The 24202-nt window shown below is 36.7% G+C and overlaps 2 protein-coding genes across 8 annotated transcripts in view; one reads left to right on the forward strand and one right to left on the reverse strand.

The window, feature by feature from the left end:
- The window catches only part of POLA1 (DNA polymerase alpha 1, catalytic subunit), a 226880-nt gene extending 211060 nt beyond the window's left edge, over positions 1–15820 (reverse strand). The window contains exons 1-10 of one of the 2 annotated variants that reach the window (XM_007421223.4): positions 15637–15819; positions 12202–12326; positions 11434–11530; positions 10063–10143; positions 5722–5837; positions 5489–5551; positions 5066–5161; positions 3685–3871; positions 1258–1387; positions 859–1037 (exon numbers count right to left, since the gene is read on the reverse strand). In XM_007421223.4, the coding sequence (XP_007421285.2) occupies positions 859–1037; positions 1258–1387; positions 3685–3871; positions 5066–5161; positions 5489–5551; positions 5722–5837; positions 10063–10143; positions 11434–11530; positions 12202–12326; positions 15637–15688 (1126 nt within the window). In that variant the 5' untranslated portion in view covers positions 15689–15819. Of the gene's footprint in view, positions 1–858; positions 1038–1257; positions 1388–3684; positions 3872–5065; positions 5162–5488; positions 5552–5721; positions 5838–10062; positions 10144–11433; positions 11531–12201; positions 12327–15636 lie in introns of both variants that reach the window. The other variant, XM_088144812.1, reaches the window with a different exon arrangement.
- A 31-nt stretch (positions 15821–15851) lies between these two features.
- The window catches only part of PCYT1B (phosphate cytidylyltransferase 1B, choline), a 41438-nt gene continuing 33087 nt past the window's right edge, over positions 15852–24202 (forward strand). For 3 of the 6 annotated variants that reach the window (XM_015889049.3, XM_088144815.1, XM_025170393.2), the window contains exons 1-3: positions 15852–15892; positions 15987–16285; positions 17384–17725. In XM_015889049.3, coding sequence (XP_015744535.1) covers positions 17660–17725 — 66 coding nt within the window. In that variant the 5' untranslated portion in view covers positions 15852–15892; positions 15987–16285; positions 17384–17659. The other 3 variants (XM_088144816.1, XM_088144817.1, XM_015889047.3) reach the window with 3 other exon arrangements.

The following is a 24202-nucleotide window of genomic DNA, read 5'->3' on the forward strand; positions in this document are numbered from 1 at the left end:
TCTCTTTTCATAATCAAGGAACAGAAGTCTTTTCATAATTATACATCATTCAGAAGCTACTATACAGAATCTAAGATAAAAGATCACACTGTACAAGGGTCTTTGGGGCCAGTTTTTTCTTTTCATATTTCTCCAGAGCTTCAGTGATTATTACCTACCATCACAAAACTTTTGTGTATAGCTAACATAGCAAAATATATCATATATAAACTCTTGTTCGAGATATAAATGAATGTTAATTGATTTCTTGCTCTATTTTTTTATAGAATTGAAGCATTAGTAATTAACCTTTACTCTCCTCCTTCCTGAATCCAATGTGCAAATGAACTGGGCTAAATGACAGTAAAGATCTAGATTTAAAAAAAATAAGATAAATGAAGCTAGCACCATGGAACCTTTTGGTGTCCCTGACTCTTACAATTTACACATAATTATTTTTAAGCACTCTACATCCAGGAAGCTTTCAGTTCCATGTTTGCAATGGAAAAATGACAGGTTACTTAAAACTTTTCTTTCCACTGCAACTTCTGTTTTCCTGGAGCACTCTGAATAACTGAAAGCTACAGTGAGTGAGGTGACAGTGCAAAGTCACTTGGTCTATATCACACATGTAGATTTAAACTAGGTTCCTGTTTTTCTCTAGTTTTACATGGTTTTGGAGGAACTTTGCATTTAAGTCATGTTATATCTATTTCAAGGCTTACTCTATACCTTTCATGTGTTTCCCATCTCAGAACGCTGTAAAGCTACCCCACTGAATTTTAGAACTAAAATTCAATGGGGCAATTAGAGAAAGCTTCAGAGTCACAAAGCATATGTCTGGAATCTGATGCAGCCCTATGTTGCATAAAAACACACCTGGTTGGTTATATTGATCTTCATAAGCATCCAGCCAGTAGAACTTGAAAATCTGTTGCCCGTCTTCCCCCTTTATAAGTGGGAACTCACTGGAATCCACTTGAATTTCTGAAGATACGTACTCATCTTCATGTTCATCGATTCTGTCCCAACAGGATTTATCACTGAGGGAAGAACATCTGGAATGCATATCAAACAAGAAATGATATATTTGAAGTGACTACTTATTCAAAGGAGTCCTCTTTCTCTAACTGTAAATATTCTGAAGAAAGATTTGATAATTTTAAAAGTTTAATGTAAGTCAGCTATGTATTTTGAGGAATTATACAACTTTATGAGACCTTCATTAGTCTTGACAGGTACAACAAATATGCACCTGTTTCTACCACATTTACTCACGGCATTTGTTTCTCTTCCAGTTTCATCTCTTCCTTGAGGAATGTGACCTCTTCTGACACAATTCCCATTCCTGGCATAGATTCATTGAAGTCCCCATCATCAAAAATAATTTGTTCATCTTGTCCATCTTCTGTAAACAAAATGTAGACACTGGCAGAGACTTACATTTAATTTGTAAAAGGTATTATATTTAATATCATTTACTTATCAAATGTTTTAGACTACTTTCAGCAGAGAGAAGCATTAAAAAAGATATGACACTATAAAATAAATAAAATAATAAATTATCAGAATAAAATTGCAGATACTTTGGCATTTTGCAGTGTGAATTCATGGTGCCTGAATATGCAAATGCATGGTATAGTAAGTGAATATCCAATATTAAATTACAATGAAATCAAATAAAAATCTAGTCTTGGAAATAAATATAAATGCTACTATGTTTAGCAACCAGCCTTCTGAACAGTCATGTCTTTGACAGACATGTAAAAGAATAAGGGGTTAGAACTTGAGAAACCTCTTTTAGGATCACATGTCACAGAGAGTCACTCTTTTCCTAATGACTGCCCACTATATTTCTTTTGCCCTTGGGATCTGGACTAAGGGGTTTTAGATGCTGAACAGAACAAGTAGACAGTAAGCATTTTAGGCTGTGGACTCCAGACTAGAGGTCATTGTCTCAGGAAGCTCACCAGCATTTGAGAAGTGTTGTGAATATACTGGTTCCTAAAGTATATTATTTTATTTCTATTATGATGTTATTTCCTCTTCCTCCCTTTACCATTCATGTGTACAACGTACAGAAAAAAACAGACAGTGCCTACACTTTCGACCCAGAGCCTAGAGCCCAGTGATCAGCTGTGTAAAGTTTTTCATTAAAAGAAAGTAATGTAAGCTATGTATTTAGTTTATAAATATTTATAAACAAACATACAGGGGACATTAACACAGAAAGAATTAAGCTTTCACTTAATTCACCTAATAAGTGAATATACAAGCAGTGCCAGGAAAGCCCTGATTGAATGAATGAATGAATGGTTGATTGATTGATTGATTGATTGATTTCAAGATTTATAAGGCTACCCAACTCAAACAGTGTGACTCTGGACAGTGTAAAACATAAACATGCAATAAAGAAAAAGAAAAAAGAAAGAAAACCATCTACAACAAAGAGACAATATATAAATACAAAATATAAAATGTAAAATGACCACCAAGCACACGACAAAACAACCACAGGGAGGAAACCTACTCAACGCCCTAATGCCTGGGTAAGAGCCAGGTATTAAGGGCTTTCCTAAAGGCGAGAAGAGTTGGGGCTGTAATTGGGGGAGGGGGAGAGATCATTTCAGAAAGCAGGGGCAACCACAGAAAAGGCACACTTCCTAGGTCCCATAAGATGGCAAGATTTAAAAGAAGGCACCTAGAGCATGCCCTCCCTGTGGGAACATGTGGGGCAAATAGATGTTCTTGGGAGAAAGTGGTCCCTCAAGTAACCTGGTCCTATGTCATGTAGGGTTTTAAAGGTAATCATCAGTACCTTGAATTGCATCCAGAAGCCTATCTGGAGCCAGTGCAGCTCACAGAATAGCATTGTTACGTGGGCATAAACAAATACGTCCATAACTACCCATGCTGCTGTGTTGTGGACCAAATGAAACTTCCAGATGGTTTTGAAGGGCAGCCCCATGTAGAGTGTGTTGCAATAGTCCCATCAGGAGATAACCAAGGTATGAGTGACCATATCAAGAGAAAGGCATTAAGATGGCCAAGGGTCCTTTGTACTTGAGAAGATCACTTTAGCTAACTGCATTTAGGAAGTCAAGGCATATTATACATATGCAGCTCATCATAATTTTCTGTCATTGGGTAGACTCATATACCCAAGTGCTAGGTATGCAAGTTCAAAGCTGGAGGCATAGTAAGCCTCATTAATGATCTGGTCTGGGAAGGGGTGATATGGAAGAAAAATGCCTTAGATCCCAATATATCTGCCTTCTCTGTTTTGGCCCCCGCCCTCAGCTCCCTGAGATCCAGATGGTCCCAACTTTGTTCGCTTTTCAGAAGGCCTTAAAGACCTGGCTGCTTCCCCAAGCCTTGGGCCAGGATGTGACATGAGCTGGTTTGTATAATTTTGATATTTTGGGGAGTTTCCTGACTCAGATCCTATATTATTGTTATTTTATTTATCTGTTAATATGTTAAATTGTTGTTAGCCGCTCAAAGTCACATGTGGGATGTGGAATGGTGCTATATAAGTCTTTTAAACAAACAAACAAACAAACAAACAGTTCTTCAGAGATTTAAAACAGCTACAAGTTGAGCCTGGAAAATACTCCTGGATAGCAAAGGACTACAATTACCAGGTAGATTTAACAATGCTAGCATTTTTTAAAACGGTAAGATTACCAAAAGTATTATAAATACCTTTAATAGATTCTTCTTGTTTTATTTTTACCAGTTCTCCATTTTCCACAGGTTGTATTCCGTTTTCAGAATTAATACTCTCTTCTGTGACAGCCTCTGATTTAGCTAAATAGACTGAATGTTCGGACTTTAACGAAGGGATTTCTTTTTTTCCAGGAGTGATGGTTTTTCTCACTATAGGAGTTACCTATGGGCACAAATAATTTGGACACTAGTTTAATTTATTTTATTCAATTTTGGTGCTGCCCAATTCCAGACAACTCTGGGCAGCTCACAATGTTACAACAATAAAATACAATATGAATGTTAGTAAGAGTGCTACACTTCTAATCCTTTTTATTTGGTTCAGGTTTTTTTAGGTCTTCATAACAGCTTCCACTTAAGAGAAAAAAAAGTGCAAAATACAGTGTTTCCCTTGAAGACTGAACATTTGAAAGTTATGACAGCATTAAGAACAAAAGAAAAAAAAACACCAGTATTTCAAGCAAACATCTTAGGTCACCTGCTCTATTTTCACAAGGGCTAGGAATGAGCAAAGGTTTTCAAATGATATGATTGCCTATATACTTTTCAACTATACCTAAGTTGAAATAGTATAGGAGAAATAGGGTGCTGACTACAACCAATGAAATAAAGCAAAACATCCCCTCTCCTAATTACCTTGCCAGGGATATGAAGAGAACTTTAAACTTTATCTACTCAGGTATAAAACATTCAGAGGGCCAAGGAATGTTAATAAACCCAGGAGAAGATACTAAGAGGCAACACAGACTCCAGGAACTAAGGACAGCTTAAGATAGCCCCTTAACAGTAACCTTCTAGAAACCCACAATCTTCACAAAATGCCCTCTTTGTTCTTCCAGTGAATCACCGTATTTATAGTTTATCCTCATCGCCTCACAGGATCCACCCCACGTTTGACCTCACTAATACAGAAGATGCTGTTATATCAAAACATGTTCAATTGATCATTTTGTTGTACTGAATCAGATTTATATCTGTATTCAATATATCACTCTATATAGAGGGGTTGCAACCCTTCTAAGTTTTGCATTCTGGCTAACTCTGGTACTGCAGTACTGTAAACAATATGGACTTCAGCAGAACTGTGCACTGGTCTCTGGTTTAAAACAAACTCTTGGAGAAATTAGTGAAAGAAATCTCTCATACAATAGCAAGCCTATTTAAGCTGATTCAGAGGACAAAACAAAATATATCGGTACCCAGAGATAGATTTTTTTCCAATCTGATGACTATATAAACTATGCTGACATTATTTTTCACTTGTTAAAACAGCAAACAAAATTAAAGTATCAACAACATAAAGACACTTCAAAATCTAGGAAGTTAAAAAGCAACATTTCCCATTTAAGAGCCTTACCTTGGAATCTTCAGATTGCACAGAAAAAGGATTTAACGGTGTTCCAAGAATTCTCCTTTTTTTAAGCACTGGAACTGGTGGTACTATATGAACAGGCTATAAAGGACACAGATGTTGACACAGCTTTAATACAACTTCCAAAATAAAGAAATTCCTAGCTCTTCTATACTGATATGTACTCTCAGAAATGTCATCTTCTCTCCCTCAGTTTCTACTAGGTATTTTTCTACGTTTGGATAAAAGTAAACTATATATGAAGATACTTGACTTAGAATTAAATTAGGATTTTAGCAACTCATTTATCAGATTTATACCTGAAGTTTCTTCAAAGTATCTGAAGAAAAACAAGTGCAGCTGCAAAACGATATGACCTCCCTCTTTATAACCTCTACCCCACAAATATACACAATATACATTTCCTACCTCAGCATTCAGATCTTGCAAAATGTCTCCTAACAAGTCATCTTTAGATAGATCAACTGCTTTCTGTAAAAGAGAATATGTTTTCCATAAACTTTAGAAGCTTTTCCAAACCAGTTCAAGCTAAGCAATGATATACTTGACTTTAATTTTAGAAAACCAAAAATAAACAGCAGAAACTTGAGAGCACAATACACAATTTTAAAATATATATTTTTATGCAAATTGAAACTTACATCAGCATTTTTCTTGCCAGTATTAGCCATGAACATAGATTTAATAGTGTTTGGTTTTGACACCAGAGTCTTCTTCACATTTTTTTTGTCATATGTGGAAGCTATGTCTTTTCTTCCTGATAATAATAAAAATTTAAAACATCAAAATCTATTCATCAGGCACCATTAATTAAAAAAAAAAAATCTAAAGCTAAGCTTGGGTGTAATGTTAAACATAGTGTAGTGTTGCAAATAAGGGCTGAGGCTCCTATTGTCTTCCACTCAGTTGGTTATTATTAAGCATTTATACAGCACTTATATTTTTATGACCAGTGTACAAACCATGAACAACAGCAATCAGTGCCTGTGCCCTCTTTGCCATCTAACTGACAGTGAACAAAAGGTAAAGGGAATGGAAATGGAAGAGGAAAGATCTGCCATTATGTTCTTCCTGACAGGCAGAGTAGCAATGCGCTCTTCTAAGGATTATTGTTCCCAGGCCAAATCATGAGGAGGAATTTCCAGCACCGCACAAACTATCCCCCCCCCCAAAAAAAATGCTTGGTAGAATGATGTAAAAGAGACTGTGGATGAGGACAAAAATGCATACAAGAGAATAACTGCTGCAAAAGATTATCAAAGAACAATGAATGGGCATGAAGAGGAAAAGGAGTTGCAAAGTATGTAATCAAACAGAGCAAGAGGAAAATGCAGAGCAATTTTGAAGGAAATAAAACAAGATTGTTCTGGAAGGGGGTGAAGAAAGCTAAACAATTTACTCTGTCAGAGTAAAAAGAAATAAAAAGTATATGGGATGAAATCAAAACACAGGAATGTTGGAAGGACTGTTCTAGAGATTTTTACAGGAATGACAGTATTACATTGAGGACAGAATTGAAACAGGTATTACATTATTGTGCAAGAAAACATTGATGTAAAAGACGTCATGAAAGCTATGAGAATGCTGCAGAATAGTATGGCTGCACATTTAGGTGATATTAGAGAAATATTAAAATAAGGATGTAGTTTGCTTGTGGTGTGGCTGCATGTCATAAATCTGGGTGCTGCATACAGTAAGACCATTATATGATGGAACTAAAGAATGAGTGAAAGTAAGTTAAATGCTTAGCGTATGGTCCAACACTGAGTATGGAGTAAGACAAGGATATATAATGTCTCTTGAGTTGTTCAATGTATTTATGGACACATGTGGAAGGAGTGCTTGAGGTAACATTAGAAGAATATTCGTTAGGGATGTGAACGTATTTTTTGTAGAAGATAAAGCTATGTTCGTTACAAAATATGCAAATAATTTTCAGAAATAGTAGATTTCTGTCTGTATGATGCAAAAAAGAATATGGATCTGAAAATTTATTTATGAGACTTATATTGCCTTGGTCTTGATCAATCAGTGATCAATGTAGCAACAATCAAGGCAGTTGTTTTTCACAGGGAAAACGGACTGAACTGCAAGTTATGTATAAAAAATATATATAAGTGGATAAATTATATGGAAATGAAACCTGAATATATGAGGAGAAATGTAAAACCAAACTGAATGTAGTGGAAATGGGTTACTCAAGAAGTGTGTATGGTAAAAAAAAGAAGATATTAACTTGTGCTTTAATTTGTTTGGCTTTCTATTTCTGACTCCTTCTGCACCTCAGAAGGGAATAGCACAATGTACATATATGTATGTACTAAATTACCAACCAGTGCAGTTCCTTCACCAACAATGTGAGCAGCAACCTTGCGACTTCATTTTTGCACTAACCACAGATTCCCAATCATGCATAAGAGCAGTCCCACAGAACACATATTGCTGTAACTGAGATTACCAAATACATGTTTCATGATTATTGTGGTATTATTATTGTCTAGGAATAGCTACAATCGTAGATGGTAAATGGCATTTCTTATCACCAGTCATCTACATCCCCACTGACAAGATAGTTTTATCAGTATGGATTTACCTGTGTTTGGAGTTTTTGGTGGTTGGTTGGTTTAGTGACTTCAAGTCATTTTTTGACTCCTGGCAACTGCCTGGACTAGTCCCTGCAGTTTTCCTGGCAAGGTTTTTCAAAAATGGTTTGCCACTGCCTGCTTCCCAGGGCTGAGAGAGAGTAACTGGCCTGAGGTCACCCAGCTGGCTTCATGCCTAAGGCAGGACTAGAACTCTCTGTCTTTCAGTCTTTAGCCTGATACCTTAACCACTACACCAAACTGGCTCTTACCTGTTTATTTACAGGCAATATAATCACATCCTAAACATGCAAGGAGCCTGTTTCCTAGGCATGGGCACTATTCACTGGCTCCATCTTGCCCCTGAAGAGCATTCGGAAGCTTCAGCTGGTACAGAACGCAGCTGCCCAGGCTGTAAATGGTGTTGGCTACTTGGCACATGTAACATCACTGCTTCAGGAACTGCATTGGTTGCTGGTGTGTTTCTGGGTGCAATTCAAGATGCTGGTTGTCACCTTTAAAGCCCTCGTGGCTTGGGACCGGGTTACCTTAGGGACCGCCTTTTCCCAGTTGTTTCTACCTGTCCAATCCAGTTCGGCAGGATGGGCATGCTCCGGGTCCCGTCAGCCAAGGAATGTCGGCTGGAGGAGACCAGGAGACATGCCTTTTCTGCTGTGGTGCCTGCCCTCTGGAACATCCTCCCTCCTGAGATTAGGCTGGCCCCAACCCTTTTGGCTCTTCAGAAGGCCTTGAAGACCTGGTTTTATGCCCAGGCCTGGGGCCCCGAATGTGTAAAGGGCCCTGTTTCATGGTTGTGCTGACACCAATTTTTTTTTTTAAGATCTGTTGGCTGTATTTATATTTTTTGTATTGTTTTACTTGTTTGATTGTTTTTATTATTGTTAGCCGCCCAGAGTCACTGGTCTGAGATGGGTAGCTATATAAGTTGAATGAATGAATGAATGAATGAATGAATGAATGAATGAATGAATGAATGAATGAATCTTGTCATGGTTCAGGGCCATCTTACTGCCCTCTGTCAAGTCCACCACTTCATCCTGGCCCAGGAGATGCACAGCCTCTCCCAATTCAGATATAACACTGATATGATCATGGAAATAATTAGATTAACAATGACACCATCCACCACATTTTGAATTACTTATCTCAGCAATTTCATGAGATAATAGTGTTGAAGACAAAACAATACTTCATAATGACCACCTAATCTTGCCAGAGAAATAAAAAATAGACATTCAGTGCTTCCTGTTACAATCAATCTTGCAGGCAAGATTAAAACAATGCCCTCCAGTTCCAGCTTAGAGGGGCAATCAGTCAGATACCAGTAAGTACAGAGAAAACAAGCAAGAATACAGAAATACATAATTCCTCTTCAGGGCAGCCTAGGCCAATGTGTTACCAAAGCACTTCTGAACCCAGATACAACAGACCTAGAAAACTGGTTTCCTTCAAGAGCATCCAAAGATGGGCTACTATTACTTTCTGAAGTATTTTTCCCAACAAAGTGGCATAGGTTACTGATGGCAGTTACCCAATACTTCTGGGTCCAGAATGTTTTTTTTTTAAAGGAACGCACAAGCACCTCGTTAAACTAGTCCAGAGTTTAGCCACAATTGGGTATGATATCAACATTCTAAACTGTTATTTTATATGTTGAGCTGAAACAAGTGGCTGAAACTACTTGCTTAACTTTGCTAATTGGAACTGGAAATTCCATCGTTACACGATATGGTTGTAAGTCGAAAAACCATGTGACCACGCTGCTTAGTGACAGCAGTTCCAGCAGTCCCAGTTACCATCATTAAGCAAGGACCTTATGTGACCACAACTAGTGACTTTCTGCTGGCTTCCGCATTGACTTTGCTTGTTGGAAGCCAGCAGGGAAGGTTGCAAATCACAATCATGTGACCATTGGACACTGTGCTGGCTGTAAGTATGAGGATCGGTCATAACTACCACTCATTTAGCGCTGTCATAAGTTCCAATGATCGCTGAATGTGTGCTCGTTAAATGAGGACCACCTGTATATTTTAAGTTGGATTATTTTAACAATCTATAGTTGACAATTAACACTTTGTCCAGGTTTAACTGGCAAAAAAACATTTTAGATATGTTGTCATAGCTGCACCATAACAGAAGGATATGAGTCTGAACCAGATCAATGTCAAATAAATTGTCTTGAATGTTAATAAAATGGAAATCTCAACCATTCCATTTATCAAAACAAAGTATTTCAAGGCACACAAGGGGAATCACTGCTGTCATGATCAAAGCGGGGGGAGAAAAACACTTCATGCTTCTTAAACAAATAAGGCATACTTATACACAGTATTCCTTTCAACATACATTGGAGAAACTTGCTGAAAAAAATGTACTCACGTTTCTTATCAGAATGAAGAACGTCATCTTCTAAGTCTTCATCAAAAATCTCCCTACCATCTTCTACATAACCAACCCCATCTATGGAAAAAAATGTCACCCTTTACAACCAAGTAGCTATATTTATATTTTGCATTAAAAATTGTACTTAGGCAGGAAATTAATCCAGGTTCACTTGATTTTTCCATCATTTTGTAACAAGCATATTTAAATCAGGAACAACAACCTGTGGCTTTCCAAATGCTGCTGAACTACAACTGCTATCTTCCATAAACACCGGGCAGACTGGCTGGGATAGTGGTTAGGCAGTTGGAACAATTCTAAGGAGACCCATGTTCCAATTCCCTAGGTAACCTTGGACTAATCACTATCCCTCAGCCTATGTCACAGGCTTGCTGTAAAGGTAAAATTAAAAAGGAAATACTACATACTATTATAAGATGCTAAACTCCTATAGAAAACATAAGATATAAATGCAGCAGTAATCAAAATAAATGATTAAAAATCATTTTAAATGAAATGAAAAAAATTGGGCAGGCTACCTATTCTTCACTATCCAAATAAACTATATTTTCTTCAACTTGCTTGTTGATATAAATTTAATATAACTGGTTTTTGTAGTACATGTTTATAGGCTCACCCTCACAAATGAAAACCAACTTGTTTCTAATTCTTGACATTTCTCGTATTTTTGACATTTTAAAATAAGTAATACCAAAAAAAAATGATTTCCTTTCTCTTAACCATCTTAAAATGTAGACATATCCCCACAAAGGACTTGGTAGATGAAATCCTAACAAACCAATAACATAAACCTTTTTTAGCTACAGCAGCACAACCAGCTATAAAAATCAAGCCACATGATCAGGAAAAGCTGGATATCTTACTCCTGCAAATTTAACATCCATGTCTAAGCATTTTCTTTATTGAAATCTGTTTTACATGGTTACATTTTTTTCCTCTATACTAGATGTCTTATTTCAAGAAATACTCACTTATTCTACACTTCTACAAAAAACCCAGTTTCTGATGACAATTGATCTCTTGCTACACCTGTTCTGAGAAAGTTTTACTTCTGTCCCTAATATTACAGCCAAATTATCTGAACAGCATCCAGAATCACAGAATCGTGCAGTATTAAACAAATCAAGTTCAATTCATTGTCAGAAAAAAACAACTCAGTTAATGCTACCAATTAATATTTATTAGTTTTGCTTTAGTTTCTTTGCACACAAAAAATTCAGGCAAATTTTATAAAACTTATGATTGTTTTTTAAAATAACAAAGTTTATTTAAACCACATTGCCAGAAAATCAATGGAAAAGCATAGTTTTAGTGTCAGCCCAAAGGTAAGAAATCAATTTTACAAACCATCATCCACAATCCAGTCATCATCCTGGCGTTCTCTGACAATCTTAGAATATTGTTCTTCATCAATTTCATCATAAACACCTGTAAATTCCTCAACCTACAACAAGAAAATAATTACAGCTCTAGAGGTTTTTTTTAAAAAAAAAACAAGGAATAAAAAGTAAGATTCTGATATTCTGGTATTATTGGGATATTTATTTAAATAGATATGCCTAATCAGGCTACAGCAACTTCCTGACCTTAGGTGATCTCAGAAATTAAGTAGAGTCAACATGGTTAGTATCTGGATATGGGACCATCTTGGAATTCCAGGTTTATTGTCCAAACTGATATATTGAAAAAATAGCTAAGAAGAAGGTGCCAGCCAACACTGCCAGGAAAACTGTGTGGATGCAATCACCAGGAGTCAAGATGATGTTTACAGGGCGTCTTTATGTTTTTATACATTTAAATTTCTACATGCAAACAAGAGGAGAACTACGCATAGTACTACCTTCTCTTACCTAGCATTCTTCACATATATTGGACTATGAGTCCCACCATTCTTGGCAGCATGATCAGACTATAGTGGTTGTGGAAATGGGTGCTGTGATCCATCTTAAAGAGTACTAATCAATTCATTAAACTGGGTTAATAAATAAACGTAGATAAATTCTGATACACAAATGTGTGTGTGCACATGCACACAAACTCACAGAACAACATGGAAATTACTTCCCTATTTTGGTAAAAAAATAAAAACTGAAATTAGAACAACTTTTTAGTTACCTCATATTTTATTTTCTCACCAGCCTTTGCCTTCTTCAAACGTTCCAGAGCTTCCTGCCGTCCTTTTTTAGATTTTTTCTCACGACGCAAACGTGAAGATGCAAAGTTTGCAGAATTTGTTGTTTCTGAAAAACACAATAATTGATAACAAATATTACAAACAGAATGTGGGAGTATAACTGCCTAACAGACACACACACAAGAAGTAAACTCTTTGATGATAATCAGTAAACAAATGCCAGTATCAATGAAAGATAAATATCTCTCCATTACAATTCCCCCTGTTGAAATTACAAAGGAAATATAAGCAAAATTCTGGGCACAAACATGTGTAACTTTGTTTTAATTATACAGTATGCTTATCTCATAGAAAAACAAACAAAAAATATTGAGAAGACTGCTTCTGCATACAATAGTACCAAATAATACCAAATCTTAAATTAAAAAAAGGAGAATGCCCTATAAAAGGAAGTATTTCAATGTTTCAAAGTATTAATGAATCTTTGGTGTCAACTCTTATTAAATATATATTTTGCAGTTAAATATATTAACATAATACTTTTTGCACTTTTTCAGAATTTCTTTTGTACAAGCCTGCAAGATCTAAAATAGGGTATATTGGTTTGTGCTTCCATACAGACACTGCCACAGTCCATCATGCTAGTTTCTTCATTTGGCTTTCCTTTCAGGGGAACAGTGCAGAGAACACTTGGAACAAATATCAAGAGCTAGCTTTATGCAAGGAACCCACAATTAAAATATCCCAAAATTGCAGACAATGGTGAATGATACCAACAGCATTTGAGACAGGACACTAGGTGATTAAGAATGCAAAAATAAATGTATTCAACATGACAGAAAGCAGCTAATGACAGAGGGAGATTAACAGCATCAGTCCAAATTCTTTATTTGAACCATTATCTATCTATCTATCTATCTATCTATCTATCTATCTATCTATCTATCTATCTATCAGTAGATTTTAAATATGAAGCTTGGGATATATTATAGTCTACTAATATGGTTGGTAGAAGATAGCTCAATAGTTGTGGGTATGAGTGCCTTTATTCCCCAGTGCATGGGTCTTCACCCATCCTTGAGCATTTTCAAGAAGCTAAAGCCATCTTAAAGCAATTCCTTGAGAATAGCCAGAAGGCATTTGCAGAATGAGATAGGCCATAGGTGCCCACAGATGGGCAAGTGATGAATATCTGTCATAATGTCACTATACAGTCCTATGACATACAACTTGTGATCAACAAAAATGAAAAGACAAGGTTTGCATTGTGATATCACTATGCACATCATAATATTTTCATCATTGTGGTTAGCTGCAGTTACTACAGGACAGGCTTGGAGTTTGGCTATTATTCCCAACTTTTAGGTAGAAAGAGGAGTCAGGTGGAGTGCCACAGAACTCTGTCCTGTGCTGTTCAATGGTTTTAACAGTGATACAGATAAGGTGTAGATAGGATGCTTATAACATCTGTTAATGAGAAAAGCCATTTTGCATTTAAATACAAAAGGAAATAATATAAAATGAGGACATTGATGTGGAAGCAGTACATGTGAAAAAATCTAGGTTTCAAAAATAATCATAAATTGAATGTGGCACTGCAATGCTCGACAGCTATTTATGCGATCTTGCAATTTCTTAGCACAAGTACTATGTCAGCCATGTCCTGTTTAAGTTACACTTGGAGTACACCATCTAGTTCTACACATGGTTTATCACTGTTAAACTAAAGCACATCTACTGAAGAATAACAAGGACAATGCACAGGTTGATACCAAGTCCTCTGAATAACAATGAAAAAGCTGGACATACTGAATTTGGAAAAATGTAACAGCATTCAAATATCAGGAAGATTGCCTTTAAAACATAGAGTTGTTCTCTGTTGCTCTAGAAGGCAGAGCTAGAATAAATGAATGTGAGATGTAAGGAACAAAAGTTCAGCTAAACAGGAGGGCATGAACAGGGAGAACTGTTTAGCAGTGGAGTAGAAAGCTTAAAGAGATGATGGTCTGTCTTTCATTGGAGGTATGTAAGCAGAGACAGGACACCTGTCTGTCAAGGATGTTGTAAAGAACCTTACATCAAATGGGAATTAGATTAGATTATCCTCAAATACATTATTGCTCTATGATTCTAAGGATAATGGCATCTCATTCTTTGCCTTAGTAGTTCCTCAAATTCATAAAAATCTCACCCAGTTATTGCCTACTTCTCCTTCTTCTAAATTAAAATGCTTTCAATCCAAACACTTTCTTTAACTGAAGAAGAGGGAAATTCTGTGGACTTGAAGATTAGAAGAAACTAGCTGCAACATTTTCTTATATCATGCTTCCTTCATAATAAGTCTATGAGCATGACTGGTCCAGCTATAACAGTAGTCCTTGTCTACCAGTAGATTCGCCTACCACCTGGACAATACCTAGCTTCATCTCAAAATGTTATGTCTTGAAAACATGTCATTTTCATCCATATACTGCAACTGTAGCAATATAATTTCTAATGCATCTTGAACTTCCTAAGAAGCTCTCATTCAAATGAAAATAACAAACTTGTAACCTGAGTCTTCAATGAGAAAATTAGCAAAGGAGTCACTAGGAGAAAAGCAGAATTAAAGAATGCATACTTTTGTGCAATCACTTGACAATAAGTGTCTAGCTAGATGACAGCACCTAGCCAATTTTGGCCTGAAAAGCAGAGCAGAGTCAGACCTGGTTAATACTTGGATGGAAGACAAAGAAATACCAAGATAATTGACTGGGAAATTGAAAAAACATGTCAGAAGAAAGTAATGGAAAACCACTTCCTTATTATTGTCAAGAAAACTTCACAGACATGTTATGTAATTCCCAAAGGCTGAGTTCTCAGAGGCTTTACTTTGAGAATAAGCATCACAATTGTCAGTAAGAGTTACAGTAAGCCCACATAAGTATTCATGGAGTTGCACTACTCATGGAGCATCAAACAGAAAAGGTTTGAGAAATTTTAGAAATTGGGTTTATGTCACAGAAATTCCTAACTGCATTTTTTAAAAAAGATTTCAGTGTTACACCCTCTTTCCTAGAAGCAAGCTTCCATGAAAACAGTGCGGCTTATTCTCAGCAGCATTGCATGTGATTACAACTGAGGTACTAAAAGGGACTGTTGATCCGTTCAATAGAGAGATATCAGCAATGAGGCTTGCACCAGAGCCACCTCCCTTATTTATCCAAAATCCAGATTCAAAACGTTTTTTTCGCTGCTGCTGCTGCTGCTGCTATTCCGTTGCTCTCTTCCTTTCGGGATTCAGCGTATGTCCCCCCAACCCCGCCTAGACCCTCCATCCTCTTCTACCAACCATCTCTCTGTCCTTTGCTAGCAATCACCCAGTTTGAGCCTTTCCTCCACCACCACCCCATCCCACATCCCGCAGCCACGCTAACCTCCATGGCAATCGTCGTCAACCCTGTTATGCAGGCGCTCGCTCAGCTCCATAGCGAAGGGGGGGAATTACAAGCGCGGCTCACCGCTCCCTCCCAAACCAGATCTCAACTTCACGCTCTCGCGCCAAAGCGCCTGAAAGTGGCGCGAGAAAAGAAACCCAAGTGCCCCGGCCGGCCGAACAGCCAATTAGAAACCAGACTGAGATATCCGTCTTTCCTATTCCGCTTCAGGGTGGAAGAGGAAGCGCGAGTGTGGGTGAGCAGGCTGTTTCTGGAGAGGGGAAAGCGGGCGCGGGAGTGTTACGGAAAACTGTCTATCGTTCGTTTCTACATAGTTTTCTACATTCCAGATGTCTTGGGAAGTGACACGGACGGCTGAGGAGAGGGAATAAAGGAATGGAGCTCCTGAGTCGCCATAAACCAATAGAAGAAGAGTTTATTTAGATAGGGGCAGGAGCAAAGAAATTGACAAGTACGAATTGTTTATTGTCAGACATGGGCTCTGAATTTCAATATATTATTCAGAGGCAATACTGCAAATGATAAAACTGTATCCTTGCCACTTTCAGTCTGCCCTTTTAAATTGTCCCCCCTCCCGCTCGCGGGCTAAATTCACGTCTCTTAATGCTAAAAGGAAAGTGCGAGATTTGTAAATACTATATATTGTCGCCTATTATACATCTCTGGCCTTTCACTCTTTTACTGTAATCCTTTTAAATGCGCATTTAAACTTAAATTTGCGATTTTTCTCTGTTGTCATTCTGTTTTTACTTGAATCAATTTTACCTTTATATTGGTTTGGATTTGGCTTACAGTGTTTTTAAAATACTGTAAGCTGTTCCAAAGAATTTAGTAAAAATGTATAAAATAAATCACATAGCATTTATTACAACCCCCATCAGTCTTTTTGTTATGTATGGTTACTATATATATTTGCTATTATTAATCATTTCTATTGTGTATTACTGAATTAGCCTCATTTATATAATGAGAAATTAAGGCACAGAGTTGGCATGCACAAGCCATGATCACTAATTTCACAACCTAAACTTACACTCTTATCTATTAAACCATCTTGGCTTTCTAGGCAGAACTTAAACTTAGGAAGAATGTGTGGTTTACCTGATAATGTTGAACTCCAAACTCATGTTGGCATGACATACTTAACAATGGTTTGCTCAACTAGCTTAATTTTCTGAGTTTGCATAATAAATTAAGTCATAAACAATCCATGCTGGTTGGATTAGCACAACATTCTAGACTGAATTGTGGATGGCTGGTTTGTGGTTCAGCATGTAGTAGGAACAGAACCAGCATATTCATTACCAGGAATAAGTTTTACACTCCACTCTGGATGGGCTTGTCCTATTTATGACTTATCAAACTTATTAAAACATCTCACTAAATTCACTGGGTTTCTTACTCCCCAAAAAGTGTGCTTAAGACTTCAACTTCATATGTATGTATGTATGTATGTACTGCTGCATTAGTCTTTACATCCTATTATGATCACATCACTTTTTAATTTTTTTAAATCACTAGGATTGTATAACAAAACTGAATAACAAATACATTTTAACACATCTGCATTGAAATACAATGCTTTGTGCTACGCAAACATTTTCTGTTATTGCTTCAGTGGAAATTAAAAGTCTTTTATCTTAGTGTTTGGTCCTAAATATGTGCAAATCTCATTACTTCCTATGCTGAAATTTCAAATAAGCATGTTAGTTTTTCTGATCCACAGCTCCAGTGAAATCTAAATGGATCTTTTTCATATAGGCATATAGACTTGAAAAAAAGAAAACCAATCAGCAGTTTCAGTTATCCTATTTGCAAATAGTCTTATCTCCAGCAAGTTATGCTGACATGATCTTTAAACTTTATTGGGACAGTCATAATGTACAACTTGGCAAAACCTTTGTCCACTTTTATGAAGTAGAAAAAGAAAAGAAGAATTATATTTGTTCAGTTTGTAAATGAAAAGCGTGCATGCAAAGGGACTTAAAGCACATTAGCAGCAATGGTAGGCCGTCAGAAATGCAAGATAGAAGAAGCTGCATCAAATGCCTATCTATGTCACCGAAAGGTGAGTGGTTCTTTCATTTTTATGTAATAAATACTATATCATTACCAAATTATTAAACCAGATAATTATCCTTAAAGCTTATTTATTATATATTTATAAGTTATTATATGACACATACTTGAAGACACTCTAAAATGTCTTACTGTGTGGTGTGTATGTGTGATATATATGGAGATTACCTTAATGCAAGTTTCTACTACACCTCATACAGCAAAGAACCTCTAAAGAATATTTGAAGTCATGGCACCTTGCAAGGGACCAAAATAAGTTGTAAGGCAATACTGCAAATTAAATAAAGATAGTAAACTTCCATCTTTAAAATTATTGATATAATATAGACATAGATATAGATATATATTCTATAGGTTATATACACAAAGTGCAGTGGGTTATGTCTAGATTGTTCTCCGACATCAGTGGCTTGGATTACTACCCGTTCTGGCTTCTTCATGGAGAAAACAGGCTGAAATTGAAGGAAGATGGAGTTGATGTCAGTATTATCACTGGAAAAGCTTGCAGTACCTTTGAAGCAGCAGATTTAGGATTTGGGGATGTTTCTGGACTCATGGCTCCTGCTCAAGCAGCTAGTAGAAGCCATGGTAGAGGGCCCTTTGTCCAACTTCAGCTGGTACTCCAATTGCAACTAAAGCTGATGGTGGGAATATATAACACTAACGTTGCAGGCCCTGCATTGGTTGCTGTTGGTTTATGTTCAATTTAAAATGCTTGTTTTGACCTACAAAGCCCTTTATGACTTGGTACCTGAGTACCTACAAGACTGCCTGTTCCAGCCTGAACTGGTCTGATCTACCAGTTCATCTATGGAGGAGCTTCTTGTAGTTCCACACTTCTGGGAAGTGAAGGGAACCAAAGGCAAGAGGCACCATTTTTCAATGGAAGTGCCAGTGCTCTGGGACGGTCACTCAAGGGAGATCAGACTAGCCCCTCAGTGATAACATTTAGAAAGATGGTAAAAATGGAGCTCTTTCAGAGAGTGCTCCAGTTAAGTTTATGACTTGTGCCATCTTTAATTCTTATTTTTTGCTTTTATTTTTGTGATTATTGTTGAAATGATTTATTGGTTTATGTTTTAATGGTTTAGATTTAATTTCTTATGTTTAATGTTCTGTAGATGTTTTAATTATTTTTTCCTATCTTGGAAACTTCTGAGAGTCCTTGGATTGCAGTGGGATGTAAATGTGACAAATAAATAAGAGTGAAGACAAGAAGTACAGGCGATTAGTTTGTTAAGCATGCCTGCGAAGATTGTTTGGCTGAATTCTGACTGAAAGGGTGCAAGAGGTAACTGAGCAAAATTTTGGGAAGCTGTATGGTTTTATGCTATCTGGGAAGTGTGCAGATTTTTGCTTTTTAGCAAGTCTTTGAAATATATCAAAGTTAAATAGGAAGTTAATTTATGTTTGTTAATGTAGATAAAGAGTATGATAAAGTGAATAAGTTTTATGTAAATATGGAGCCGAAGGTTGTTTGCTGAATATAGTAGGGAATATACTGAATGTGCAGTGTATGGTGGGAGAAGAGCATACATAAGAATAAATGGAATCCTCAGCATATGGTTTAACATTGAGCATGGAGTAAGATAAAGTGTCCAAATCAAATCAAATCAGTTTATTATAGCCTCAAGGCCAGATACAATAAAATACCTAATAGTAGAACTGTTACATACTTCTATATATGGACATAACTGAAGATACATAGGAGTACTCTTAAAACGTCCAAAAAGGACTGCTGAGGGTAATGCATTCAGCCTGGCTAAAATGAAGGCCTTACAAAATTTCAGAATTGTAATGGATGATAAATAGGAGGTTGGAGCAAACCCTTTTGGAAGAATGTGATGAATATCGGGGTGTGACACCTTGCTAAAATTTGTTTTGAGATCTGTATTCCAAATTCATTGTTTGAGAGCCAGTTTGGTGTAGTGGTTAAGACATCAGGCTAGAAACTGGGAGACTGTGAGTTCTAGTCCCACCTAGGCACACAGCCAGCTAGGTGACCTTGGGCTAATTACTTTCTCTCAGCCTAAGGAAGGAAGCAATGGCAAATCACTTTTGAAAAACCTCGGCAAGAAAACTGCAGGGACTTGTCCAGGCAGTCTCCGAGAATCGGACATGATTAAATGGATTTTTTTTTTAAAAATCCCGAATTTGTTGTTTGAAGGCAGTTCTAGCATTATCAAAATCTAATGAACACAAACTTTCCATAGAGAAGCCCAGTAAATAATAATGAAATGTTCTAAAATGATTTAAAACAATCTCTAAGTACTAATGGAGCCAAACATATTGGAAGAGGAATTAATTTTAGTCAAAAGGTAATAAGAAGAAACCATGCTGTAGCATCCAACGAGACTATACCTGTCTGTACACATAAGATGCCATTTTTGATACTTTTTGGAACCATCAGTATGGCTGTAATAAACTTACTTTGAATAGTTTCAAGAATGTTAAACTTTGCAAAAGAGCAAACTTGGGAGCCATAAAGAAGCTGAGAGACTACCTTAGCTTGAAAAACCTTGCAAGCTGCAGGGATATAATGGGCTCCTTTTGAGTGGTAAAATCTTAAAATAGCTGTAGAGGTACATTGTGCAACACTTGCCCTGTTAAAAAAAAAAAAGCATTCCAGGATAGAGAAGCGTGGAACTGCACTGCAAGATATTTATAGGTGTGCATCTGCCCAATTTGAGTCTCATTTATTTGCCATTTGTGAATTTTATGATAAAGTCGGGCAAACACTAAAACTTTGCTTCTCTGAAAGTTTATTGATAGCTTTTGTTCTGTACAGAATAAAGCCAGCGCCCTAATTGCTTTTCTCATTCCCACCTGTGTAGTAGACATAATAACTACATATTCGGCATACGGTAATGCTGGAATTGCACAATCAGCTAAAATAGGTGGGTGATGGGCTGGAACAGCAAGTGCTTGGATTACTGGATTTAAAAATAGATTAAAAAGTAAAGTGTGCAAATGCTGGTAGAAAGGTAGGGGTAGTATGAATGTTTGTTGAAAAAAGCAAATGTGTATAAGAGCATGCTTTTGCCCAGTTTGTTTTATAGAAGTAAGAGCTGGGTATATTGGGAGAAACATAAAAGCAATGTGAATGCAGTGGAAGTGTGTTACTTAAAAAGTATGTGGTAAAATAAGACAAGGTATCATCAACAATGAATGGGAGCTGCAAAAATTATGTTGAGGTGATTTGGTCATATACTTGCTTCCTGTATCAGTTTCTGTAGTAGCATCTTCATTCTTTAATCTCATAAATCTTCATCTGCTTTATCAGGTGAAGAGTGGCCACTTGCTTCTACAGTCCTCTGATGCTTTTAGAAGGAGTATTCTAAGTTTACTCTTCCTGTGAGAATATGGTGGATTGTTCTGCATCAACAAACTTCTGTCTGTACTTCTTTACTCATAAAATTAGGTACTCAAATAGGAATGTGGGGTTCAAATTTATTTTCAGAGAAGATAGTTATGCCTCCTGCTTTCTTGTCAGGCAAGATCTTACATTTGTTTTTCCTCCTGTTTTAATTTCATAGTTTTTAATAGAGTGTGGAGATAAATGAAAACCAACCACATCAAGAAGGCCATTGTTTTGCCCACCCAAACAATATGATTTATCTCTGATGTCATAAGTCTGTCCTGTAATATTATCTGATGACTGAACAGACCTTATTAATGAACCTGTAATTGAATTATAAAGGTGCTGGCCAGTTACTTCAGATAAAGCATTTTATAAAAAGGAATATGTGGGAGAGGCATTTTAGGAAACACAAAGTGAAATCTGATCTGTTCATGTATCCCAGTATGAGGCCAAATGCCAACTGTTCTGTTTGGAATAACTATAGAGTCACTTCAAACTCTAAATGTCTGCCACAGTTTATAACTAACTCAAGTGGGAAACCATGAATAGAAGCAAGAGAGGGAAGCTAAAGAGATGCAGTTTGTGTCTATCTGACACAAAACCCCCTGAAATCTTACCAAAGTGTCCAACATTTTTTTACTTGGCCATACTTTATTTTATTACCTCTGAAAATGTAACTTCCTTGGAGCCTGAGTGACAAATACAAAACATCTATGGCCCCAGTCATGTAACCATGTATGGTTCCTCAAGACTTCTTGGGTAGGACTCAGGCAGTTGCCTGTACAGTCCACAGGGCATTACTACTGGATGATCATTGCCTAAATATAATCATGGATGTTTCAAGACATGTGAAGTTCTATCTGAGCATATAAAGTAATGAGATGCAGAAAGAAAAGCTCTGGGTCTAGAAATAGGAGTTCACCTCCAGAGGAAGTATTTCATAAGGACTGGGCATTTTCCTAGGAAACCCCCTGAAAAAGCCATGTACACAACAGAGAGTTTGTGCGTGCTTTATCTTGCAGTAAAAATGTGAAGAGGGATTGAATTCTAAGATAGACAGACAGACAGACAGATAGAATCAATAGCTTTGCTCTGAGCAATGAATAGAAGTTTTGGATTTCCAATTGAATTTGGATATTCTAATTAATAATTACTGGAAGAGAGCATTTGGCCTCTCTTCTTTGTGGAATCTACCTCCATTGTATAAAGTGAAGCATATTAGAGCATTCTTAACAATAAAAATCTTATTTTCATGTATAAACTGATAGCGTGACTGTCCGGAAAAGGGATCCTGTGGCTTTGGGGTATAGCTCATTTAAAATATCAGCTCATTGTGAAAATGGTAGAAAATGGTAGAAAATTCTGCATCAGCCATCATTCAGAAAAGAACTGAAATTAAAATTGACAGAATTGTAATGGTTTTACTTTACAACTTTATGATGTAACCAAACCTGGAATGCTGTCTATAGTTCTGATCACTGTGTTTCAAAAATGATCTTGTTACTCTTGAAGAAGGGACCAATTGGCCAACCAAACTAAACATGAGGCCCAGCCATTTCCGTATGAGCAAAAGTTTTCCTGTTTGGGGCTTTATAACTTAGAGATAAAAGGTGAATGAGGCAATGCATAACTAAACTATATATAGTTATGTATGCTGGGGAAAAAGCAGACATATACACACACACACACACATACTTTTTCATGATACTAGAACCTGTGTCATCCAATAAAGCATAGCATTGAGTGGTCATTTCAGAATGTCAGTTCACACACACACACATACATATACGCATGTATACATATGTATATATACATACGAATATATATGTTCTAAAAATTTTACATACTCATACCTTCATTGGAATTTCTCCATGTCCCCAAGGCATGCCTCCTCTTGTCTAGAGGAAAGTGGAGACCAAGAAAATTATGGCTGGGTGGAATCACTAGATTCTGAACAGAAAGAAATGAGAAGTTTAAAGAACAAAAGTCAGTGTAAGAAATAGTGGATGGATGTAGTGAACTAGATTTAGCTATATTTCTCTTTTTCTTATTTCATGCCTCAGTTCCTTTGGCTTATTATTTCTTCCTCATTTCCTTTGTTTGCATAACTTTGCCTACATCAAAAGGGAACAGCTTGATGGGATGTACGTATGTAATTTTCCAAAGTATGATATAAATAATAATGTTATCAATTATATTTAATTGTGGAGGAAAATGCATTTTCCCAGCAGCAAAATATTGCCATTTTGAATATAATGATCTTGATTTTGTTGTCATAGAACTGCTTAACTACTCTGGAACAAATACATATTTTGTGGGTAGGATTTTTGTTGTTCTTTGTTGTGTGTGTGTGTGCATAAGCCCTTTATTATAGGCATTTTTGTTCAGAAGTGAACATGAGGTCAATAAAATTACTCTTACATAGTTTGCCTAAGATTGCAGTGTTAATCAAAACACAAAAATCAAATGAATAACTGGTCGTTATATCTCCAGATCATAATCTGTATTGAAATTAACTTTTCCAGTACCTTTTTCTTTTCTCCCTGTATACTTCTGCTGGTAACAGACTAGTTAGAAAAAATACATTCAACAATTTGGTTTTTTTGCAGTTCCCCAAATATCATATTTAACCATGTTTAAACAATGCTATGTGAACTTAGACAAAGATCTTTAACATTTCTACTTGGAAATGTCAGTTGTGTTGAAATGTTTGGCTTCCAGTGAGGATTCATGGTGAACTAGACATCCCTGAAGGAGCAGGGAACAGCGTTGCAGCAGAGATCGGTGGCCAGATGGCAAATTCTGGCCAGTGAGGTCTCTCTGGAAAAAGGAGAGATTGTGAGATCACCCACTTGCACTCTGGACAGCTGCTCCTCATGAGTAGACTGCAGGAATTGAGGTTTTTGCAGTCAGCTTGTGAGCTGAGTGGCTGGGAGTTGAGGGATTTCAATCAAGCCGTAATGCAGCCTATATGGACATAAGGTTAGCACAAGCCTCATTGGTTACCCACTTTTGGATGTAACTAATTTTCAGCTAAAGAGAGATTTTCTGAGTGGCAGGATAAGAAACTCCAATTGGTGAGTTGTTATTTTTTCTGGATTTCAA

Source organism: Python bivittatus, unplaced genomic scaffold (genome assembly GCF_059951505.1).
Source record: "Python bivittatus isolate LINGU-HERP-01145 unplaced genomic scaffold, Pbiv_v1 ctg000350_np1212, whole genome shotgun sequence".
Taxonomy (NCBI): Eukaryota; Metazoa; Chordata; class Lepidosauria; order Squamata; family Pythonidae; genus Python; species Python bivittatus.